We start from the raw sequence: 20,760 nt of genomic DNA, 5'->3' as shown, positions 1-20,760 counted from the left end.
TGCTGTTTTTAAAGTCAGCCGTGTGTCCTTTGCCCTCTGCTGTTTTAAAGTCAGCCTGTGGCTTTGCCCTCTGCTGTTTTAAAGTCACCGTGTGTCCTTTTTCCCTCTGCTGTTTTAAAGTCAGCCGTGTGCCCTTTGCCCTCTGCTGTTTTAAAGTCAACCGTGTGTCCTTTTCCCTCTGCTGTTTTTAAAGTCAGCCGTGTGTCCTTTTCCCTCTGCTGTTTTAAAGTCAGCCGTGTGTCCTTTGCCCTCTGCTGTTTTAAAGTCAGCCGTGTGCCCTTTGCCCTCTGCTGTTTTAAAGTCAACCGTGTGTCCTTTCCCTCTGCTGTTTTAAAGTCAGCCGTGTGTCCTTTGCCCTCTGCTGTTTTAAAGTCAGCCGTGTGCCCTTTGCCCTCTGCTGTTTAAAGTCAACCGTGTGTCCTTTCCCTCTGCTGTTTTAAAGTCAACCGTGTGTCCTTTTCCCTCTGCTGTTTTAAAGTCAGCCGTGTGTCCTTTGCCCTCTGCTGTTTTAAAGTCAGCCGTGTGCCCTTTGCCCTCTGCTGTTTTAAAGTCAACCGTGTGTCCTTTTCCCTCTGCTGTTTTTAAAGTCAGCCGTGTGTCCTTTTCCCTCTGCTGTTTTAAAGTCAGCCGTGTGTCTGTGCCCTTTGCCCTCTGCTGTTTTAAAGTCAGCCGTGTGTCTGTGCCCTCTGCTGTTTTAAAGTCAGCCGTGTGTCTGTGCCCTCTGCTGTTTTTAAAGTCAGCCTTGTGCCCTTTGCCCTCTGCTGTTTTAAAGTCAGCCGTGTGCCCTTTGCCCTCTGCTGTTTTAAAGTCAGCCGTGTGTCTGTGCCCTCTGCTGTTTTAAAGTCAGCCGTGTGTCTGTGCCCTCTGCTGTTTTAAAGTCAGCCGTGTGTCTGTGCCCTCTGCTGTTTTAAAGTCAGCCGTGTGTCCTTTGCCCTCTGCTGTTTTAAAGTCAGCCGTGTGCCCTTTGCCCTCTGCTGTTTTAAAGTCAACCGTGTGTCCTTTTCCCTCTGCTGTTTTTAAAGTCAGCCGTGTGTCCTTTTCCCTCTGCTGTTTTAAAGTCAGCCGTGTGTCCTTTGCCCTCTGCTGTTTTAAAGTCAGCCGTGTGCCCTTTGCCCTCTGCTGTTTTAAAGTCAACCGTGTGTCCTTTTCCCTCTGCTGTTTTAAAGTCAGCCGTGTGTCCTTTGCCCTCTGCTGTTTTAAAGTCAGCCGTGTGCCCTTTGCCCTCTGCTGTTTTAAAGTCAACCGTGTGTCCTTTGCCCTCTGCTGTTTTAAAGTCAACCGTGTGTCCTTTTCCCTCTGCTGTTTTAAAGTCAGCCGTGTGTCCTTTGCCCTCTGCTGTTTTAAAGTCAGCCGTGTGCCCTTTGCCCTCTGCTGTTTTAAAGTCAACCGTGTGTCCTTTTCCCTCTGCTGTTTTTAAAGTCAGCCGTGTGTCCTTTGCCCTCTGCTGTTTTTAAAGTCAGCCGTGTGTCCTTTTCCCTCTGCTGTTTTAAAGTCAGCCGTGTGTCTGTGCCCTCTGCTGTTTTTAAAGTCCGCCGTGTGTCTGTGCCCTCTGCTGTTTTAAAGTCAGCCGTGTGCCCTTTGCCCTCTGCTGTTTTTAAAGTCAGCCGTGTGTCCTTTTCCCTCTGCTGTTTTAAAGTCAGCCGTGTGTCTGTGCCCTCTGCTGTTTTAAAGTCAGCCGTGTGCCCTTTGCCCTCTGCTGTTTTTAAAGTCAGCCGTGTGTCCTTTTCCCTCTGCTGTTTTAAAGTCAGCCGTGTGTCTGTGCCCTCTGCTGTTTTTAAAGTCAGCCGTGTGTCTGTGCCCTCTGCTGTTTTAAAGTCAGCCGTGTATCTGTGCCCTCTGCTGTTTTAAAGTCAGCCGTGTGTCTGTGCCCTCTGCTGTTTTAAAGTCAGCCGTGTGTCTGTGCCCTCTGCTGTTTTTAAAGTCAGCCGTGTGCCCTTTGCCCTCTGCTGTTTTTAAAGTCAGCCGTGTGTCTGTGCCCTCTGCTGTTTTAAAGTCAGCCGTGTGCCCTTTGCCCTCTGCTGTTTTAAAGTCAGCCGTGTGCCCTTTGCCCTCTGCTGTTTTAAAGTCAGCCGTGTGTCTGTGCCCTCTGCTGTTTTTAAAGTCAGCCGTGTGCCCTTTGCCCTCTGCTGTTTTAAAGTCAGCCGTGTGCCCTTTGCCCTCTGCTGTTTTAAAGTCAGCCGTGTGTCTGTGCCCTTTGCCCTCTGCTGTTTTTAAAGTCAGCCGTGTGCCCTTTGCCCTCTGCTGTTTTAAAGTCAGCCGTGTGCCCTTTGCCCTCTGCTGTTTTAAAGTCAGCCGTGTGTCTGTGCCCTTTGCCCTCTGCTGTTTTTAAAGTCAGCCGTGTGCCCTTTGCCCTCTGCTGTTTTTAAAGTCAGCCGTGTGCCCTTTGCCCTCTGCTGTTTTAAAGTCAACCGTGTGCCCTTTGCCCTCTGCTGTTTTTAAAGTCAGCCGTGTGCCCTTTGCCCTCTGCTGTTTTAAAGTCAGCCGTGTGCCCTGTGCCCTCTGCTGTTTTTAAAGTCAGCCGTGTGTCTGTGCCCTCTGCTGTTTTTAAAGTCAGCCGTGTGTCTGTGCCCTCTGCTGTTTTAAAGTCAGCCGTGTGTCTGTGCCCTCTGCTGTTTTTAAAGTCAGCCGTGTGCCCTTTGCCCTCTGCTGTTTTAAAGTCAGCCGTGTGCCCTTTGCCCTCTGCTGTTTTAAAGTCAGCCGTGTGCCCTTTGCCCTCTGCTGTTTTAAAGTCAGCCGTGTGTCTGTGCCCTTTGCTGTTTTAAAGTCAGCCGTGTGTCTGTGCCCTCTGCTGTTTTAAAGTCAGCCGTGTGTCTGTGCCCTTTGCTGTTTTAAAGTCAGCCGTGTGTCTGTGCCCTTTGCTGTTTTAAAGTCAGCCGTGTGTCTGTGCCCTTTGCTGTTTTAAAGTCAGCCGTGTGTCTGTGCCCTTTGCCCTCTGCTGTTTTTAAAGTCAGCCGTGTGCCCTTTGCCCTCTGCTGTTTTTAAAGTCAGCCGTGTGTCTGTGCCCTCTGCTGTTTTTAAAGTCAGCCGTGTGTCTGTGCCCTTTGCCCTCTGCTGTTTTTAAAGTCAGCCGTGTGTCTGTGCCCTCTGCTGTTTTAAAGTCAGCCGTGTGTCTGTGCCCTCTGCTGTTTTTAAAGTCAGCTGTGTGTCTGTGCCCTCTGCTGTTTTTAAAGTCAGCTGTGTGCCCTTTGCCCTCTGCTGTTTTTAAAGTCAGCCGTGTGTCTGTGCCCTCTGCTGTTTTAAAGTCAGCCGTGTGTCTGTGCCCTCTGCTGTTTTAAAGTCAGCCGTGTGCCCTTTGCCCTCTGCTGTTTTTAAAGTCAGCCGTGTGTCTGTGCCCTCTGCTGTTTTAAAGTCAGCCGTGTGTCTGTGCCCTCTGCTGTTTTAAAGTCAGCCGTGTGTCTGTGCCCTCTGCTGTTTTAAAGTCAGCCGTGTGTCTGTGCCCTCTGCTGTTTTAAAGTCAGCCGTGTGTCTGTGCCCTCTGCTGTTTTTAAAGTCAGCCGTGTGTCTGTGCCCTCTGCTGTTTTAAAGTCAGCCGTGTGTCTGTGCCCTTTTCCCTCTGCTGTTTTAAAGTCAGCCGTGTGTCTGTGCCCTCTGCTGTTTTAAAGTCAGCCGTGTGTCTGTGCCCTCTGCTGTTTTAAAGTCAGCCGTGTGTCTGTGCCCTCTGCTGTTTTTAAAGTCAGCCGTGTGTCTGTGCCCTCTGCTGTTTTAAAGTCAGCCGTGTGCCCTTTTCCCTCTGCTGTTTTTAAAGTCAGCCGTGTGTCCTTTTCCCTCTGCTGTTTTAAAGTCAGCCGTGTGCCCTTTTCCCTCTGCTGTTTTTAAAGTCAGCCGTGTGTCTGTGCCCTCTGCTGTTTTTAAAGTCAGCCGTGTGCCCTTTGCCCTCTGCTGTTTTAAAGTCAGCCGTGTGTCTGTGCCCTCTGCTGTTTTTAAAGTCAGCCGTGTGTCTGTGCCCTTTTCCCTCTGCTGTTTTTAAAGTCAGCCTTGTGCCCTTTGCCCTCTGCTGTTTTTAAAGTCAGCCGTGTGTCTGTGCCCTCTGCTGTTTTTAAAGTCCGCCGTGTGTCTGTGCCCTCTGCTGTTTTAAAGTCAGCCGTGTGCCCTTTGCCCTCTGCTGTTTTTAAAGTCAGCCGTGTGTCCTTTTCCCTCTGCTGTTTTAAAGTCAGCCGTGTGTCTGTGCCCTCTGCTGTTTTAAAGTCAGCCGTGTGCCCTTTGCCCTCTGCTGTTTTTAAAGTCAGCCGTGTGTCCTTTTCCCTCTGCTGTTTTAAAGTCAGCCGTGTGTCTGTGCCCTCTGCTGTTTTTAAAGTCAGCCGTGTGTCTGTGCCCTCTGCTGTTTTAAAGTCAGCCGTGTGTCTGTGCCCTCTGCTGTTTTAAAGTCAGCCGTGTGTCTGTGCCCTCTGCTGTTTTAAAGTCAGCCGTGTGTCTGTGCCCTCTGCTGTTTTTAAAGTCAGCCGTGTGCCCTTTGCCCTCTGCTGTTTTTAAAGTCAGCCGTGTGTCTGTGCCCTCTGCTGTTTTAAAGTCAGCCGTGTGCCCTTTGCCCTCTGCTGTTTTAAAGTCAGCCGTGTGCCCTTTGCCCTCTGCTGTTTTAAAGTCAGCCGTGTGTCTGTGCCCTTTGCCCTCTGCTGTTTTTAAAGTCAGCCGTGTGCCCTTTGCCCTCTGCTGTTTTAAAGTCAGCCGTGTGCCCTTTGCCCTCTGCTGTTTTAAAGTCAGCCGTGTGTCTGTGCCCTTTGCCCTCTGCTGTTTTTAAAGTCAGCCGTGTGCCCTTTGCCCTCTGCTGTTTTTAAAGTCAGCCGTGTGCCCTTTGCCCTCTGCTGTTTTAAAGTCAACCGTGTGCCCTTTGCCCTCTGCTGTTTTTAAAGTCAGCCGTGTGCCCTTTGCCCTCTGCTGTTTTAAAGTCAGCCGTGTGTCTGTGCCCTCTGCTGTTTTTAAAGTCAGCCGTGTGTCTGTGCCCTCTGCTGTTTTTAAAGTCAGCCGTGTGTCTGTGCCCTCTGCTGTTTTTAAAGTCAGCCGTGTGTCTGTGCCCTCTGCTGTTTTTAAAGTCAGCCGTGTGCCCTTTGCCCTCTGCTGTTTTAAAGTCAGCCGTGTGCCCTTTGCCCTCTGCTGTTTTAAAGTCAGCCGTGTGTCTGTGCCCTCTGCTGTTTTAAAGTCAGCCGTGTGTCTGTGCCCTTTGCTGTTTTAAAGTCAGCCGTGTGTCTGTGCCCTTTGCTGTTTTAAAGTCAGCCGTGTGTCTGTGCCCTTTGCCCTCTGCTGTTTTTAAAGTCAGCCGTGTGCCCTTTGCCCTCTGCTGTTTTTAAAGTCAGCCGTGTGTCTGTGCCCTCTGCTGTTTTTAAAGTCAGCCGTGTGTCTGTGCCCTTTGCCCTCTGCTGTTTTTAAAGTCAGCCGTGTGTCTGTGCCCTCTGCTGTTTTAAAGTCAGCCGTGTGTCTGTGCCCTCTGCTGTTTTTAAAGTCAGCTGTGTGTCTGTGCCCTCTGCTGTTTTTAAAGTCAGCCGTGTGTCTGTGCCCTCTGCTGTTTTTAAAGTCAGCCGTGTGTCTGTGCCCTCTGCTGTTTTTAAAGTCAGCCGTGTGTCTGTGCCCTCTGCTGTTTTTAAAGTCAGCTGTGTGCCCTTTGCCCTCTGCTGTTTTTAAAGTCAGCCGTGTGTCTGTGCCCTCTGCTGTTTTAAAGTCAGCCGTGTGCCCTTTGCCCTCTGCTGTTTTTAAAGTCAGCCGTGTGTCTGTGCCCTCTGCTGTTTTAAAGTCAGCCGTGTGTCTGTGCCCTCTGCTGTTTTAAAGTCAGCCGTGTGTCTGTGCCCTCTGCTGTTTTAAAGTCAGCCGTGTGTCTGTGCCCTCTGCTGTTTTAAAGTCAGCCGTGTGTCTGTGCCCTCTGCTGTTTTAAAGTCAGCCGTGTGTCTGTGCCCTCTGCTGTTTTTAAAGTCAGCCGTGTGTCTGTGCCCTCTGCTGTTTTAAAGTCAGCCGTGTGTCTGTGCCCTTTTCCCTCTGCTGTTTTAAAGTCAGCCGTGTGTCTGTGCCCTCTGCTGTTTTAAAGTCAGCCGTGTGTCTGTGCCCTCTGCTGTTTTAAAGTCAGCCGTGTGTCTGTGCCCTCTGCTGTTTTTAAAGTCAGCCGTGTGTCTGTGCCCTCTGCTGTTTTAAAGTCAGCCGTGTGCCCTTTTCCCTCTGCTGTTTTTAAAGTCAGCTGTGTGTCCTTTTCCCTCTGCTGTTTTAAAGTCAGCCGTGTGCCCTTTTCCCTCTGCTGTTTTTAAAGTCAGCCGTGTGTCTGTGCCCTCTGCTGTTTTTAAAGTCAGCCGTGTGCCCTTTGCCCTCTGCTGTTTTAAAGTCAGCCGTGTGTCTGTGCCCTCTGCTGTTTTTAAAGTCAGCCGTGTGTCTGTGCCCTTTTCCCTCTGCTGTTTTTAAAGTCAGCCTTGTGCCCTTTGCCCTCTGCTGTTTTTAAAGTCAGCCGTGTGTCTGTGCCCTCTGCTGTTTTTAAAGTCAGCCGTGTGTCTGTGCCCTCTGCTGTTTTAAAGTCAGCCGTGTGTCTGTGCCCTTTGCCTTCTGCTGTTTTTAAAGTCAGCCGTGTGCCCTTTGCCCTCTGCTGTTTTAAAGTCAGCCGTGTGTCTGTGCCCTCTGCTGTTTTAAAGTCAGCCGTGTGTCTGTGCCCTCTGCTGTTTTTAAAGTCAGCCGTGTGTCTGTGCCCTCTGCTGTTTTTAAAGTCAGCCGTGTGTCTGTGCCCTCTGCTGTTTTAAAGTCAGCCGTGTGTCTGTGCCCTCTGCTGTTTTAAAGTCAGCCGTGTGCCCTTTGCCCTCTGCTGTTTTAAAGTCAGCCGTGTGTCTGTGCCCTTTGCCCTCTGCTGTTTTAAAGTCAGCCGTGTGTCTGTGCCCTTTTCCCTCTGCTGTTTTAAAGTCAGCCGTGTGTCTGTGCCCTTTTCCCTCTGCTGTTTTTAAAGTCAGCCGTGTGTCTGTGCCCTCTGCTGTTTTAAAGTCAGCCGTGTGCCCTTTGCCCTCTGCTGTTTTAAAGTCAGCCGTGTGTCTGTGCCCTTTTCCCTCTGCTGTTTTTAAAGTCAGCCGTGTGTCTGTTTCTTCCTATGGGGAAAACGATAGCTATACTAGGAGTACAGCAATACTTCTGGGATTTCTGGAAACGCTTACCCCCCCCCCTAACGGGTATGATGGGAAGAAAATCTGAATTGTTAATTGTTTAACCTGTAGCCAAGGCTTTATAGCCTATGTGGTTAATTGTGGCTGGCGTTGGTTACAATCTGCCACAATATCAATGTTGCCAGCTAATTTATACGAGGCCAAGTTGGACTATCTGAATGTGAACGTGATGGAAGTTAGAGGTTGCCTAAATATTCATTAGTTAATAGGAAAAACATGCACTGATTTTATGTGACTAAAATGTCTTTGACTAAAACTAGACAACAATTCTCCAGAGTTTTAGTCGACTGATAATAACTAAAACTAATGAAGGATGAAATGACTAAAATGTGACAAAGACTAAAACGAATAGCTGCCAAAATGAACCCTGATTGGGATGTGTTGAGCCAGGGTGGGTTGCCATTAAACCCTCAGAGTGAGACGCTGGAGCCTCAGCATGCACACCTGCACTGTGATATAATATTGATGAGATTGCCAGGGTTTTCTTTTACCCTGTTAGGAGAGCTCAAAGAAACGTAGCAGATAGATCAGACATCACTCTAGCAGTAGAAATAGAATAATAAGAATCCATAATTATCATGTTATAATAATCCCATAAATCCATAATCCTGGGCAGAAATCCTATCAGATGCTCAGGCTTAACTTGACCGTGTAAATCATGCATGGAATATTAATGTAGTTAAGATTCCGGCCTTTGTGGGTCGATCAGTGATCACACAACACTGAAACAGTAGACACTGTATGTCTCTCTGGGTGTGTTCATGTGTATGACATGAAGGTAGGTACTTGCACACTGATGAATGCTCTTGAAGTTTTACTGCACATACTCAAGGTGTACTCATCAGTGTGCGGGTACCTATCTTTATTTGGGTCACTGGGTGTGTGTACGTTAATGCGTGCGTTACTGTGTACGTTAATGCGTGCGTTACTGTGTACGTTACTGTGTACGTTACTGCGTACGTTACTGTGTACGTTACTGTGTACGTTACTGTGTGCGTTACTGTGTGCGTTACTGTGTGCGTTACTGTGTACGTTACTGTGTGCGTTACTGTGTGCGTTACTGTGTGCGTTACTGTGTGCGTTACTGTGTGCGTTACTGTGTGCGTTACTGTGTGCGTTACTGTGTGCGTTACTGTGTGCGTTACTGTGTGCGTTACTGTGTGCGTTACTGTGTGCGTTACTGCGTGCGTTAATGCGTGCGTTACTGTGTGCGTTACTGTGTACGTTACTGCGTGCGTTAATGCGTGCGTTACTGTGTGCGTTACTGTGTGCGTTACTGTGTGCGTTACTGTGTACGTTACTGCATACGTTAATGCGTGCGTTACTGTGTACGTTACTGTGTATTCCTCAGGGCCGAGTGGAGGTGGAGGCTGGAAACGAGAACATGAAGTTTGAGACAGGACCCTTCTCATACTATGGAGTCATGGCACTTAGCACAGCATCACTGGGTGAGCAGACACACACACACGTAGTGTACTGTATACAGTATATGATCAGACAAAAGACAAGCAATGCACACATACAAACTGTCAAGACAAACACAAAACCTCTCTCTCTCTAACTTTCTCTCTAACTTTCTCTGTCAAACACAGTGGCAGGAATACAAACAATAAACTTGGTTCAGACAGTATTTCTGTTTTTCTAGTGTGGTTATGTTTTATTTCTGAAACACCAGCTTCACTGACCAACATCCATAAATGTTCAACTCCAACACACACACACACCAGAGTAGATAGTGCTGCTACTAGCACTGTCCACAGCTCCCAATGAGGTGTGTGTGTGTTGGCAAAACTCACAATGAGGTGTGTGTGTGTTGGCAAAACTCACAATGAGGTGTGTGTGTGTTGGCAAAACTCACAATGAGGTGTGTGTGTGTTGGCAAAACTCACAATGAGGTGTGTGTGTGTTGGCAAAACTCCCAATGAGGTGTGTGTGTGTTGGCAAAACTCCCAATGATGTGTGTGTGTGTTGGCAAAACTCCCAATGAGGTGTGTGTGTGTGTTGGCAAAACTCACATGCAGCCCCACAGGAGGCTGCTGAGGGGAGGACAGCTCATAATAATATCCAGAACGGTGCGAATGGAATGGTATCAAACACCTGGAAACCATGTGATCCCATACCACTGATCCCGCTACAGTCATTACCACGAGTCCATTCTCCCACCAGCCCCCTGTGGTGTGTGTGTAATCACCTATGTCTTAGGAGATCCAACAGAAGACAGAAATGTGATCTACAGATGATGTATTAAACAGGTAGAAGGAAACACACACCGTTGTCACCCTTAAAGGAGGAGGGGAAGGTGTTTATGTGCCAATGACTAGGGTGGGGTGTGTGTGTGTGAGAGGACTTAGTTGGCAGGAAGGTGATGATGCCACAGGGCTGGAACTGTGATACCAACTATGGGTAGTATCGGAACTTAACGTGTGACACACAATCCCTGATACAGAGAGCAGTGTTTAGTCCCACATGAGCTGGAGTTGTTGAAATAGGAGATAAATGTATCTTGGAAACCAGATCTCTTTATAAACACTGCTTCCACCTAGTGGTCAGATACCAGTATGACCAGCAGCCTCCCTTAAAGATTTGACAATATAATCAGTGTACTGAGAGTCATAAAATGGAATTAAGTTAGGCTTTCTATGCTGTCAGTAGTGTAACTAGTCCTGTAGATGGCGCTACACATTCAGACATTAGCAGAGTAGGTTCTGGTTGTCGAAAGCCTTTTAAAGTTAAACCCAAATATTACTGTTACAGGACAAACGGGTTCTCTTCTCTCTCTCCCTCTGTCTCTGTCTAATATCTTTCTGTAATAGTGTTCTCTGTGTATAATGTGTATGCATGTGCTATATGCTGTGTGCTGTACTGTTGCCTACATGTCAAACTGTCCAACTCACATCAGTGTCTGATGTCACTCAGTTAAGTTCCTACCATTGGTCTGTCTGCCTCCAATCTGACAGCAGGCCTTCGTTGACCTTTGAAAATGATGAGTCACTCAGGGCGAAGCTGATATTGCACCCTATCCTCAATGTAGTGCACTAATTTAGGCCAGAGCCCTATGTGGCTAACCCTGGCCAAAGTAGTGCACTATAGTAGGAAATAGGGTGCCATTTTAGACACAGACTCAATGTATTGTTCACTAAATGTATATGATGTATAGAGGTGATCATGTCAAAGTGCTCTGTGAAGGAGAAAGGTTTGTGTGTCTTCAGGTCAGTCTGGGCGAGAGAGGCAGATTTAACTCCTACAGTGCTGTTACTGCCTACCGATGAGTAAACGAGAGCATCTCTCTCTCCCCCCCTTCTGCCCACCCCTCTCTCAGCCGTCACTCCCCCTCTCTCCCCCTCAGTGGCGTCTCCCCCTCCACGACGCCTCTCCCTTAAGAGATTCTCTCTGTTCTCTCGCTTTCCAGGTAAAGAACCAACCACCCTAAGGGGCGGGTAACATGGGGGAGGGGGGTGGGGTCAGTTTATATGCCAAAATCACATTTAAGTTTCCCTCCCATCATCCTCTTCTTCAGAGCCCTGCTCCAGCAAGTACAACCTGATAGACAAACAGCGTGGAGATCCACCTGAATATCTATACCTTACATACAGGGGCAGTTAAACTAATTGCCTGTTGTTTTTTTGTTTTAAGTAGAGTAAAACACTAAAACATTTTAACTCCCAAACGACTCTTAACTCCCAAGATCTATTCCTTCTCTGCTGGTTTTATTCCCTCTGGAAACCAGGAGTTACAAAGGTTTAGTAATCTAATCAGGCCCTCAATCCTCTAATGCTTTTTTCCAGAGCTTGATAGCAGACTCACAGTAGCCTGGTCAAACCAGACTGAACGCTGCAAAAAAAATACAAATTGTCTAAACATTGAATGCCGGTCGAGATAACAGTCAGCAGCACTAATGCTAGTTAATAACTCTATTTCAGCATAACTCATATCTACGCTCCACTACGCTCTCAGTGGAGTGGGATGGTATTGAATTATTCATGGTTTGGTGGACAAGCCGCTCCTCTGCAGTCATCTCTCACTAGGAGTGACTGAGTGATGTGGTGCAGTTCTTACTCTGCCTGGTAATTGCGGATGCTGACAGCTGAGTCCTATACAGTATGTGATGCTAACAGACCGTGTGCCACATCAGGTCACATTAGTGGGTTTGTCCCCAGTCAGCAGGACAGAGCAGAGGAGCCTGGGACAACATTACTCAGTTTAGTACCGTTGACGGGTCCTATTCCAATAAGGTTAGGATTTACAAGTTATATATTATGCATCTTTCCTTTCTTCCTTGGTTTCTTCCTTGGAATAATAGCTTATCTACTTTCCTCAGTAGTGGTTTCACCAACCTTATGTTAGATCAGTAACGTGGAAGGAAGTATGGAAGGTAGGACAGTAGGAAGGAAGTATGGAAGGTAGGACAGTAGGAAGGAAGTATGGAAGGTAGGACAGTAGGAAGGAAGTGTGGAAGATAGGACAGTAGGGAGGAAGTGTGGAAGATAGGACAGTAGGGAGGAAGTATGGAAGGTAGGAAGGAAGTATGGAAGGTAGGACAGTAGGAAGGAAGTGTGGAAGATAGGACAGTAGGGAGGAAGTGTGGAAGATAGGACAGTAGGGAGGAAAAGTATTTTCATGAATTTGGAGCAGGGTCAGGGACTTAGAATGAGTGATACCAATTTCTTTGGACCTTTGGAACTGCTGGACTACACAGTACAGATTGAGGAAACGGAAGGAGGATGGAAGGAACTTGCTGGATGGGGCTCTAGGTGGAGCCACTGCTCCACTGCACTACCTCTCATCTCTGACCTTTAACCCCTGACCCCTTCTACATAGTTGCCTTAACCACTGGTCTAGGTTCAGATGTTTTCTCATTGACCTACTGGTTACATTTTGGGTAATCTGATCCTAGATCTGTGGTTAAAGGCCATCTTCTACCTTGCGCCACTACTACCCGATCCTGTCACTAGCATTGAATTAGAGTTCTATGATCACTGCTCTACTTCTGACCCTCACTACTTCCTATAACTAATAGTTCCCTAGACCATTCCCCTAGGCACTTGTGTAGATCTAAAAAGAGTAGATGGGTACAGGCAATACGAGGCCAGTTTGACCCAGCCTACCCAAAGACAAGGTGGGCCTATCCAATGTTTTCAGAAGTGTGCCTAGAAGGAACGAGCTACACACTCCTTCACCCTACCTCCCCTAACCAACACACATACACTCATAATGTCCAGACCCCTTCCCCCTCCCGCCAAGCCAATCAGAGCCTCGTTTGCATGGCAGGCAGATCCCAGGGCCATGAAAACTCAAGGAGATCAAACGCCACAGAATCCTGGTTGTTGATTGGTAGCCATGATGCCATCACCCTTGGTCCTGGCTGTTGATTGGTCCCCATCACTCCCGATCCGTATATAACCACTTCCTCCTCTAATCATCAGTCAATCATACCCAACCTGTGTCTTTGTGTTTCCTTATGTTTGTGTTGCATATATATACAGTGGGGCAAAAAAAGTATTTAGTCAGCCACCAATTGTGCAAGTTCTCCCACTTAGAAAGATGATAGAGGACTGTCATAAGCCAGTACAGTACTGGCTTAAGCCAGTACAGAGCCTACCATCAAGTAGCTGGGACCAAAGTAACAAAGCCTACCATCAGTAACACACTACGCCGCCAGGGACTCAAATCCTGCAGTGCCAGACGTGTCCCCCTGCTTAAGCCAGTACATGTCCAGGCCCGTCTGAAGTTTGCTAGAGAGCATTTGGATGATCCAGAAGAAGATTGGGAGAATGTCATATGGTCAGATGAAACCAAAATAGAACTTTTTGGTAAAAACTCAACTCGTCGTGTTTGGAGGACAAAGAATGCTGAGTTGCATCCAAAGAACACCATACCTACTGTGAAGCATGGGGGTGGAAACATCATGCTTTGGGGCTGTTTTTCTGCAAAGGGACCAGGACGACTGATCCGTGTAAAGGAAAGAATGAATGGGGCCATGTATCGTGAGATTTTGAGTGAAAACCTCCTTCCATCAGCAAGGGCATTGAAGATGAAACGTGGCTGGGTCTTTCAGCATGACAATGATCCCAAACACACCGCCCGGGCAACGAAGGAGTGGCTTCGTAAGAAGCATTTCAAGGTCCTGGAGTGGCCTAGCCAGTCTCCAGATCTCAACCCCATAGAAAATCTTTGGAGGGAGTTGAAAGTCCGTGTTGCCCAGCAACAGCCCCAAAACATCACTGCTCTAGAGGAGATCTGCATGGAGGAATGGGCCAAAATACCAGCAACAGTGTGTGAAAACCTTGTGAAGACTTACAGAAAACGTTTGACCTCTGTCATTGCCAACAAAGGGTATATAACAAAGTATTGAGAAACTTTTGTTATTGACCAAATACTTATTTTCCACCATAATTTGCAAATAAATTCATTAAAAATCCTACAATGTGATTTTCTGGATTTTTTTTCTCATTTTGTCTGTCATAGTTGAAGTGTACCTATGATGAAAATTACAGGCCTCTCTCATCTTTTTAAGTGGGAAAACTTGCACAATTGGTGGCTGACTAAATACTTTTTTGCCCCACTGTATATATACCTGTTGCTCTCTGCTGCTGTGTGTGACACCACGTCTGTGTGTGTGTGTTGCTGTTCAGGCCTATATTATATGTGTATGTATGTATGTATGTATGTATGTGTGTATGTGTGTGTGTGTGTGTGTGTGTGTGTGTGTGTGTGTGTGTGTGTGTGTGTGTGTCTGTGTCTGTGTCTGTGTCATGGCTGTAGTGGCCGCTGACGTTGGTGCGTATCATGTGTGTCTGCATGCCTTTGTGTTGTGTGTCCACTAAACTCCAGCATCCATCCAGTGATTTATACCACACTGTGGTGTCTCCCTAACTTCATCTGTGTCTGAATTACTGCTGTCAGAGCCATGAGATTCTACTCTACAATCATGCTCTCCCCTGTTCTCCTCTCCCCTGTTCTCCTCTCCCCTGTTCTCCTCTCCCCTGTTCTCCTCTCCCCTGTTCTCCTCTCCCCTGTTCTCCTCTCCCCTGTTCTCCTCTCCCCTGTTCTCCTCTCCCCCGTTCTCCTCCCCGCCGTTCTCCTCCCCGCCGTTCTCCTCTCCCCTGTTCTGCTCTCCCCTGTTCTCCTCTCCTCTGTTCTCCTCTCCTCTGTTCTCCTCTATTCTGTTCTCCTCTCTTCTGTTATCCTCTCCCCTGTTCTCCCCTGTTCTACTCTGTTCTCCCCTGTTCTACTCTGTTCTCCCCTGTTTCTCATCTCCCCTGTTTCTCCTCTCCCCTATTCTCCTCTCCCCTGTTCTCCTCTCCCCTGTTCTCTTCTCCCCTGTTCTCTTCTCCCCTGTTCTCCTCTCCCCTGTTCTCCTCTCCCCTCTCCCCCTCTCCCCTGTTCCCCTCTCCTCTCCTCTCCTCTCCCCTGTTTCTCCTCTCCCCTGTTCTCCTCTCCCCTGTTCTCCTCTCCCCTGTTCTCCTCTCCCCTGTTCTCCTCTCCCCTGTTTCTCCTCTCCCCTGTTTCTCCTCTCCCCTGTTTCTCCTCTCCCCTGTTTCTCCTCTCCCCTGTTCTCTTCTCCCCTGTTCTCTTCTCCCCTGTTCTCTTCTCCCCTGTTCTCCTCTCCCCTGTTCCCCTCTCCCCTGTTCTCTTCTCCCCTGTTCTCCTCTCCCCTGTTCTCTTCTCCCCTGTTCCCCTCTCCCCTGTTCCCCTCTCCCCTGTTCTCTTCTCCCCTGTTCTCTTCTCCCCTGTTCTCTTCTCCCCTGTTCTCTTCTCCCCTGTTCCCCTCTCCCCTGTTCTCCTCTCCCCTGTTCTCTTCTCCCCTGTTCTCTTCTCCCCTGTTCCCCTCTCCCCTGTTCCCCTCTCCCCTGTTCCCCTCTCCCCTGTTCTCCTCTCCCCTGTTCTCCTCTCCCCTGTTCTCTTCTCCCCTGTTCTCTTCTCCCCTGTTCTCTTCTCCCCTGTTCTCCTCTCCCCTGTTCTCTTCTCCCCTGTTCTCCTCTCCCCTGTTCTCCTCTCCCCTGTTCTCCTCTCCCCTGTTCCCCTGTTCCCCTCTCCCCTGTTCTCCTCTCCCCTGTTCTCCTCTCCCCTGTTCTCCTCTCCCCTGTTCCCCTGTTCCCCTCTCCCCTGTTCTCCTCTCCCCTGTTCTCTTCTCCCCTGTTCTCTTCTCCCCTGTTCTCTTCTCCCCTGTTCTCTTCTCCCCTGTTCTCTTCTCCCCTGTTCTCTTCTCCCCTGTTCTCCTCTCCCCTGTTCTCTTCTCCCCTGTTCCTCTCTTCTGTTCTTTTCTGTTCTTCTCTCCCCTGTTCTCCTCTCCTCTGTTCTCCCCTGTTCTCCTCTCCCCTGTTCTCCTCTCCCCTGTTCTCCTCTCCTCTGTTCTCCTCTCCTCTGTTCTCCTCTCCTCTGTTCTCCCCTGTTCTCCTCTCCTCTGTTCTCCTCTCCTCTGTTCTCCTCTCCTCTGTTCTCCTGTGTTCTCCTCTGTCTTGCACGTGCATGCATGTATGTGTTTACCTAACGTGTGTGTGTGTGTGTGTGTGCATGCATTCATGTGGGTGCAAGTGAATGTGTGTGTTCTTGTGTGAATGTGTGTAGGTGTATTATCCCAAGCTCACCCTCTCTCTCCCTCTCCGTATCCCAGAGTTCCGTTCTCCTACTCACAGCAGTGGTCTGAACCGCTCGGCGTCGCTGAGCTGCACTGAGCGTGGCGCTCCCGGAGAATGCAGCTCGGTAACCGCTAGCAACACGCAGCTCACCACCTGCCAGTACACACCAGACTTCTACGTACGGGCTCTTACTGACCTGCAGTATGTCAAGGTAACACTCTCAACTTTAACCCCTGACCTTGACTTTTAACCTGCTTATAACTCTACATATATCTTAGTCACCTTCATGCTGACAGCACTATTCTGTCTAGTAGTCGCACATACTTGGGTGAGGGTTTGTTTTTTAACAGGGCCTTGGTCTCTCTATACTCTCTCCTCCTCCTAACACTCTGTCGCTTTCTTCTCCTCTCCTCAGATCACTCGTTCCCAGTACCAGAACGGTCTGCTGGCGTCCAGGCTGGACAGCACCCCCCAGTCACCCGAGGGGAGCCACCCCCACCTGGACAGCACCTCCGCATCCCTGCCGCCCATCACCACCCCAGCCCTTCCCCGCACCCCTCTCCCCTTGGCCACCCCACCCTTCAAACACCCCCTTGCCATCCCACAGCCCACCCCTCCTCCCACCGACCGTACCCCCTTACCCCAAACCACCACCCCCACCCAAGTCAATCCACGCCCGGCCCAGCCCCTGCCCCAATCCACCCCTCCTTCCACAAAAGGCACATCTCTGCCCAAGACAACCCCTTCCCCCTTCTCGGGTGCACGCACCCCTCACCCACCTCCATCTTCCTCATCATCCTCTCTCCCCCACCTGCCGCATCCCCTCACCTCGCTCCCCCCCAAACCCCCCCCTTCTGCGAGGCCAGGGGGGGAGAATGGGCCAGGTGAGATGACCTCTCTGCTCTCTGAGCAGCTGCAGAACTGCCTGGGTGGCACACGCAGGCCCAGCTACCCACAAACACACACACAACACCCTCACACACACCAACACCCGCACACACATGTGCACACCATCAGTCACGCACACACCGAGAGCACCATCTGACAACTACCCCTGCGGGGGGGTTTGTTAAGATGTGTTAAAATAAATACACACACACATTCCGTTCTCAAGTTCTGTTGGCCCTGACTGACACTATCCCTGGAGCACTGGAGGATTCTAAGGAGCAAGGTGCATTATGGGAATCCTCCTGTCCCCTATCCTCCCACTCTTCCCTGTCCCCTATCCTCCCACTTTCCCCTGTCCCCTATTCCTCCCACCCTCCCCTGTCCCCTATCCTCCCACCCTCCCCTGACCCCTATCCTCCCACCCTCCCCTGTCCCCTATCCTCCCACTCTTCCCTGTCCCCTATCCTCCCACTTTCCCCTGTCCCCTATTCCTCCCACTCTCCCCTGTCCCCTATCCTCCCACTCTCCCCTGTCCCCTATCCTCCCACTCTCCCCTGTCCCCTATCCTCCCACCCTACCCTGACCCCTATCCTCCCCCCCTCCCCTGCCCCCTATCCTCCCACCCTCCTCTCCCACTCTCCCCTGTCCCTTATCCCCCCACTCTCCCCTGTCCCCTATCCTCCCACTCTCCCCTGTCCCCTATCCTCCCACTCTCCCCTGTCCCCTATCCTCCCACCCTCCTCTGCCCCCATCCTCCCACCCTCCCCTGTCCCCTATTACCTCCCACCCTCCCCTGACCCCTAACCTCCCACCCTCCTCTCCCCTGTCCCCTATCCTCCCACCCTCCTCTGCCCCCATCCTCTCACCCTCCCCTGTCCCCTATCCTCCCACCCTCCCCTGTCCCCTATCCTCCCACCCTCCTCTCCCACTCTCCCCTGTCCCCTATTCTCCCACCCTCCTCTGCCCCCTATCCTCCCACCCTCCTCTCCCACTCTCCCCTGTCCCCTATCCTCCCACCCTCCCCTGACCCCTATCCTCCCACCCTCCTCTCCCACTCTCCCCTGTCCCTTATCCCCCCACTCTCCCCTGTCCCCTATCCTCCCACTCTCCCCTGTCCCCTATCCTCCCACTCTCCCCTGTCCCCCATCCTCCCACCCTCCCCTGTCCCCTATCCTCCCACCCTCCCCTGTCCCCTATCCTCCCACCCTCCTCTCCCACTCTCCCCTGTCCCCTATCCTCCCACCCTCCCCTGACCCCTATCCTCCCACTCTCCCCTGTCCCCTATTCTCCCACCCTTCTCTGCCCCCTATCCTCCCACCCTCCTCTCCCACTCTCCCCTGTCCCCTATCCTCCCACCCTCCCCTGACCCCTATCCTCCCACCCTCCCCTGACCCCTATCCTCCCACCCTCCTCTGACCCCTATCCTCCCACCCTCCTCTGACCCCTATCCTCCCACCCTCCTCTGTCCCCTATCCTCCCACCCTCCTCTGTCCCCTATCCTCCCACCCTCCTCTGTCCCCTATCCTCCCACCCTCCCCTATCCTCCCACCCTCCTCTGTCCCCTATCCTCCCACCCTGCCCTGACCCCTATCCTCCCACCCTCCTCTGTCCCCTATCCTCCCACCCTGCCCTGACCCCTATCCTCCCACCCTCCTCTGACCCCTATCCTCCCACCCTCCTCTGATGCCTATCCTCCCACCCTGCCCTGACCCCTATCCTCCCACCCTCCTCTGTCCCCTATCCTCCCACTCTCCCCTGTCCCCTATCCTCCCACCCTCCCCTGACCCCTATCCTCCCACCCTCCCCTGACCCCTATCCTCCCACCCTCCTCTGACCCCTATCCTCCCACCCTCCTCTGTCCCCTATCCTCCCACCCTCCTCTGTCCCCTATCCTCCCACCCTCCTCTGTCCCCTATCCTCCCACCCTCCCCTATCATCCCACCCTCCTCTGTCCCCTATCCTCCCACCCTGCCCTGACCCCTATCCTCCCACCCTCCTCTGTCCCCTATCCTCCCACCCTGCCCTGACCCCTATCCTCCCACCCTCCTCTGTCCCCTATCCTCCCACCCTGCCCTGACCCCTATCCTCCCACCCTCCTCTGTCCCCTATCCTCCCACCCTGCCCTGACCCCTATCCTCCCACCCTCCTCTGTCTCCTATCCTCCCACCCTGCCCTGACCCCTATCCTCCCACCCTGCCCTGACCCCTATCCTCCCACCCTCCTCTGTCCCCTATCCTCCCACCCTCCTCTGTCCCCTATCCTCCCACCCTCCTCTGTCCCCTATCCTCCCACCCTGCCCTGACCCCTATCCTCCCACCCTCCTCTGTCCCCTATCCTCCCACCCTGCCCTGACCCCTATCCTCCCACCCTCCTCTGTCCCCTATCCTCCCACCCTGCCCTGACCCCTATCCTCCCACCCTCCTCTGACCCCTATCCTCCCACCCTCCTCTGTCCCCTATCCTCCCACCCTGCCCTGACCCCTATCCTCCCACCCTCCTCTGACCCCTATCCTCCCACCCTGCCCTGACCCCTATCCTCCCACCCTCCTCTGTCCCCTATCCTCCCACCCTCCTCTGTCCCCTATCCTCCCACCCTCCTCTGTCCCCTATCCTCCCACCCTGCCCTGACCCCTATCCTCCCACCCTCCTCTGACCCCTATCCTCCCACCCTCCTCTGTCCCCTATCCTCCCACCCTGCCCTGACCCCTATCCTCCCACCCTCCTCTGTCCCCTATCCTCCCACCCTGCCCTGACCCCTATCCTCCCACCCTCCTCTGTCCCCTATCCTCCCACCCTCCTCTGTCCCCTATCCTCCCACCCTGCCCTGACCCCTATCCTCCCACCCTCCTCTGTCCCCTATCCTCCCACCCTCCTCTGTCCCCTATCCTCCCACCCTCCTCTGTCCCCTATCCTCCCACCCTGCCCTGACCCCTATCCTCCCACCCTCCTCTGACCCCTATCCTCCCACCCTGCCCTGACCCCTATCCTCCCACCCTCCTCTGTCCCCTATCCTCCCACCCTCCCCTATCCTCCCACCCTCCTCTGTCCCCTATCCTCCCACCCTCCTCTCAAGATGGGAGAAGAAAGAGACCAGGAACACTGGTGCGTTACGCAGTGCGGAGGCCATGCGTGATGTATCTAGTCTCTGTCATACGGTTCTGTCTGTGTGTGAATACGTCTGTGTGTGCGTGTGTGTCAGCGTTACGGATGCTGCAGACACAGCCTGGGATCAGCTATGTGGGTGAGGAGGATAGAAGAGGGGGTGATATACACCCCAGCCTATAGCATGTTTATAGTATGTGTTAATCCTCTGCCCTCAGGTTTTGGGTAAAATATATAATATGACCTGAAAAATATGTTTTTAAGGAGAAATGTAGCAATATTGAGAGAGTCATGCATTTTTAGCTTAGTGTTCACTGTGAACCCTCACCCACATATCTGTACCTGTGTGTTCTCTCTAAAAATCTTCTGTCCCACTCCCCTCCCACATGCCCAGTTTCCATGACAATGGAACAATGGAACATTCTCATGAGGGAGTCCTAGAATCTTGGTTCGTTTTTTTGTTTATTTTTGTTTGTCTGTTCTTTCTTTTTTTCCCAAAGATGAAGATTTCCCCAAAAACTGAACTAGAAGGTTGTGAGTAGATGATTGTTAAAGATGGCGATTGTTGCGTTTGGGGTCTGTTTACACAAGGGCTCAACAGGAGAGTAAGGATTTGTGTGTGTACCTCCTGGGCTGCATCTCATTTTGGGATTTTTGTGGAATGAAACACACTAGAAGTGATTGATTACCTGACCCTGTCAGGCCTATCAGGCTGGGGTGGGGGTGGGATTACTGGAAGGGAGGAGTTGGCTGACTGATTGACTAACAGGTGGGTTTGTTTAACACAGACCCACCTCCTGACCAGAGATGTGAAGTGTATTATATTATGAATTATTTAAATATAAATAGTAATATTTATTTTGCATTACATATTACTTTGTGTGTGTGTATATATATAAGAGAGAGATTTATTTGATGTCAAATGTTTTATATTCTATAGATTTTATTTTGTTGAAAACTTTCAAAACTCCATGTACTGTGAATGATGACACTGACACTCCAGAACAGACTTTACTACTGTATTGCAACCAACTCCCCCTAGCACCTACACACTCACACACCTAACTGTGAACAGAG

General features: G+C 50.8%; 1 protein-coding gene and 1 pseudogene across 1 annotated transcript; one reads left to right on the top strand and one right to left on the bottom strand.

Annotated features, from left to right (window-relative positions):
• The window catches only part of LOC120026222, a 10,423-nt pseudogene extending 2,002 nt beyond the window's left edge, over positions 1 to 8,421 (bottom strand).
• Positions 8,379 to 16,950, top strand: LOC120025993 (proline-rich receptor-like protein kinase PERK2). The gene is made up of 3 exons (XM_038970769.1): positions 8,379 to 8,563; positions 15,730 to 15,905; positions 16,110 to 16,950. The coding sequence occupies exons 1-3, from the start codon at positions 8,428 to 8,430 to the stop codon at positions 16,737 to 16,739; spliced, it is 942 nt and encodes a 313-aa protein (XP_038826697.1). The 5' UTR covers positions 8,379 to 8,427; the 3' UTR covers positions 16,740 to 16,950.
• The last annotated feature ends 3,810 nt before the right edge of the window (positions 16,951 to 20,760 follow it).

This window comes from Salvelinus namaycush, chromosome 31, assembly GCF_016432855.1.
Source record: "Salvelinus namaycush isolate Seneca chromosome 31, SaNama_1.0, whole genome shotgun sequence".
Classification (NCBI taxonomy): domain Eukaryota; kingdom Metazoa; phylum Chordata; class Actinopteri; order Salmoniformes; family Salmonidae; genus Salvelinus; species Salvelinus namaycush.
Note: the sequence above shows the minus strand (reverse complement) of the source record. Positions and strands in the feature narration are given on the sequence as shown.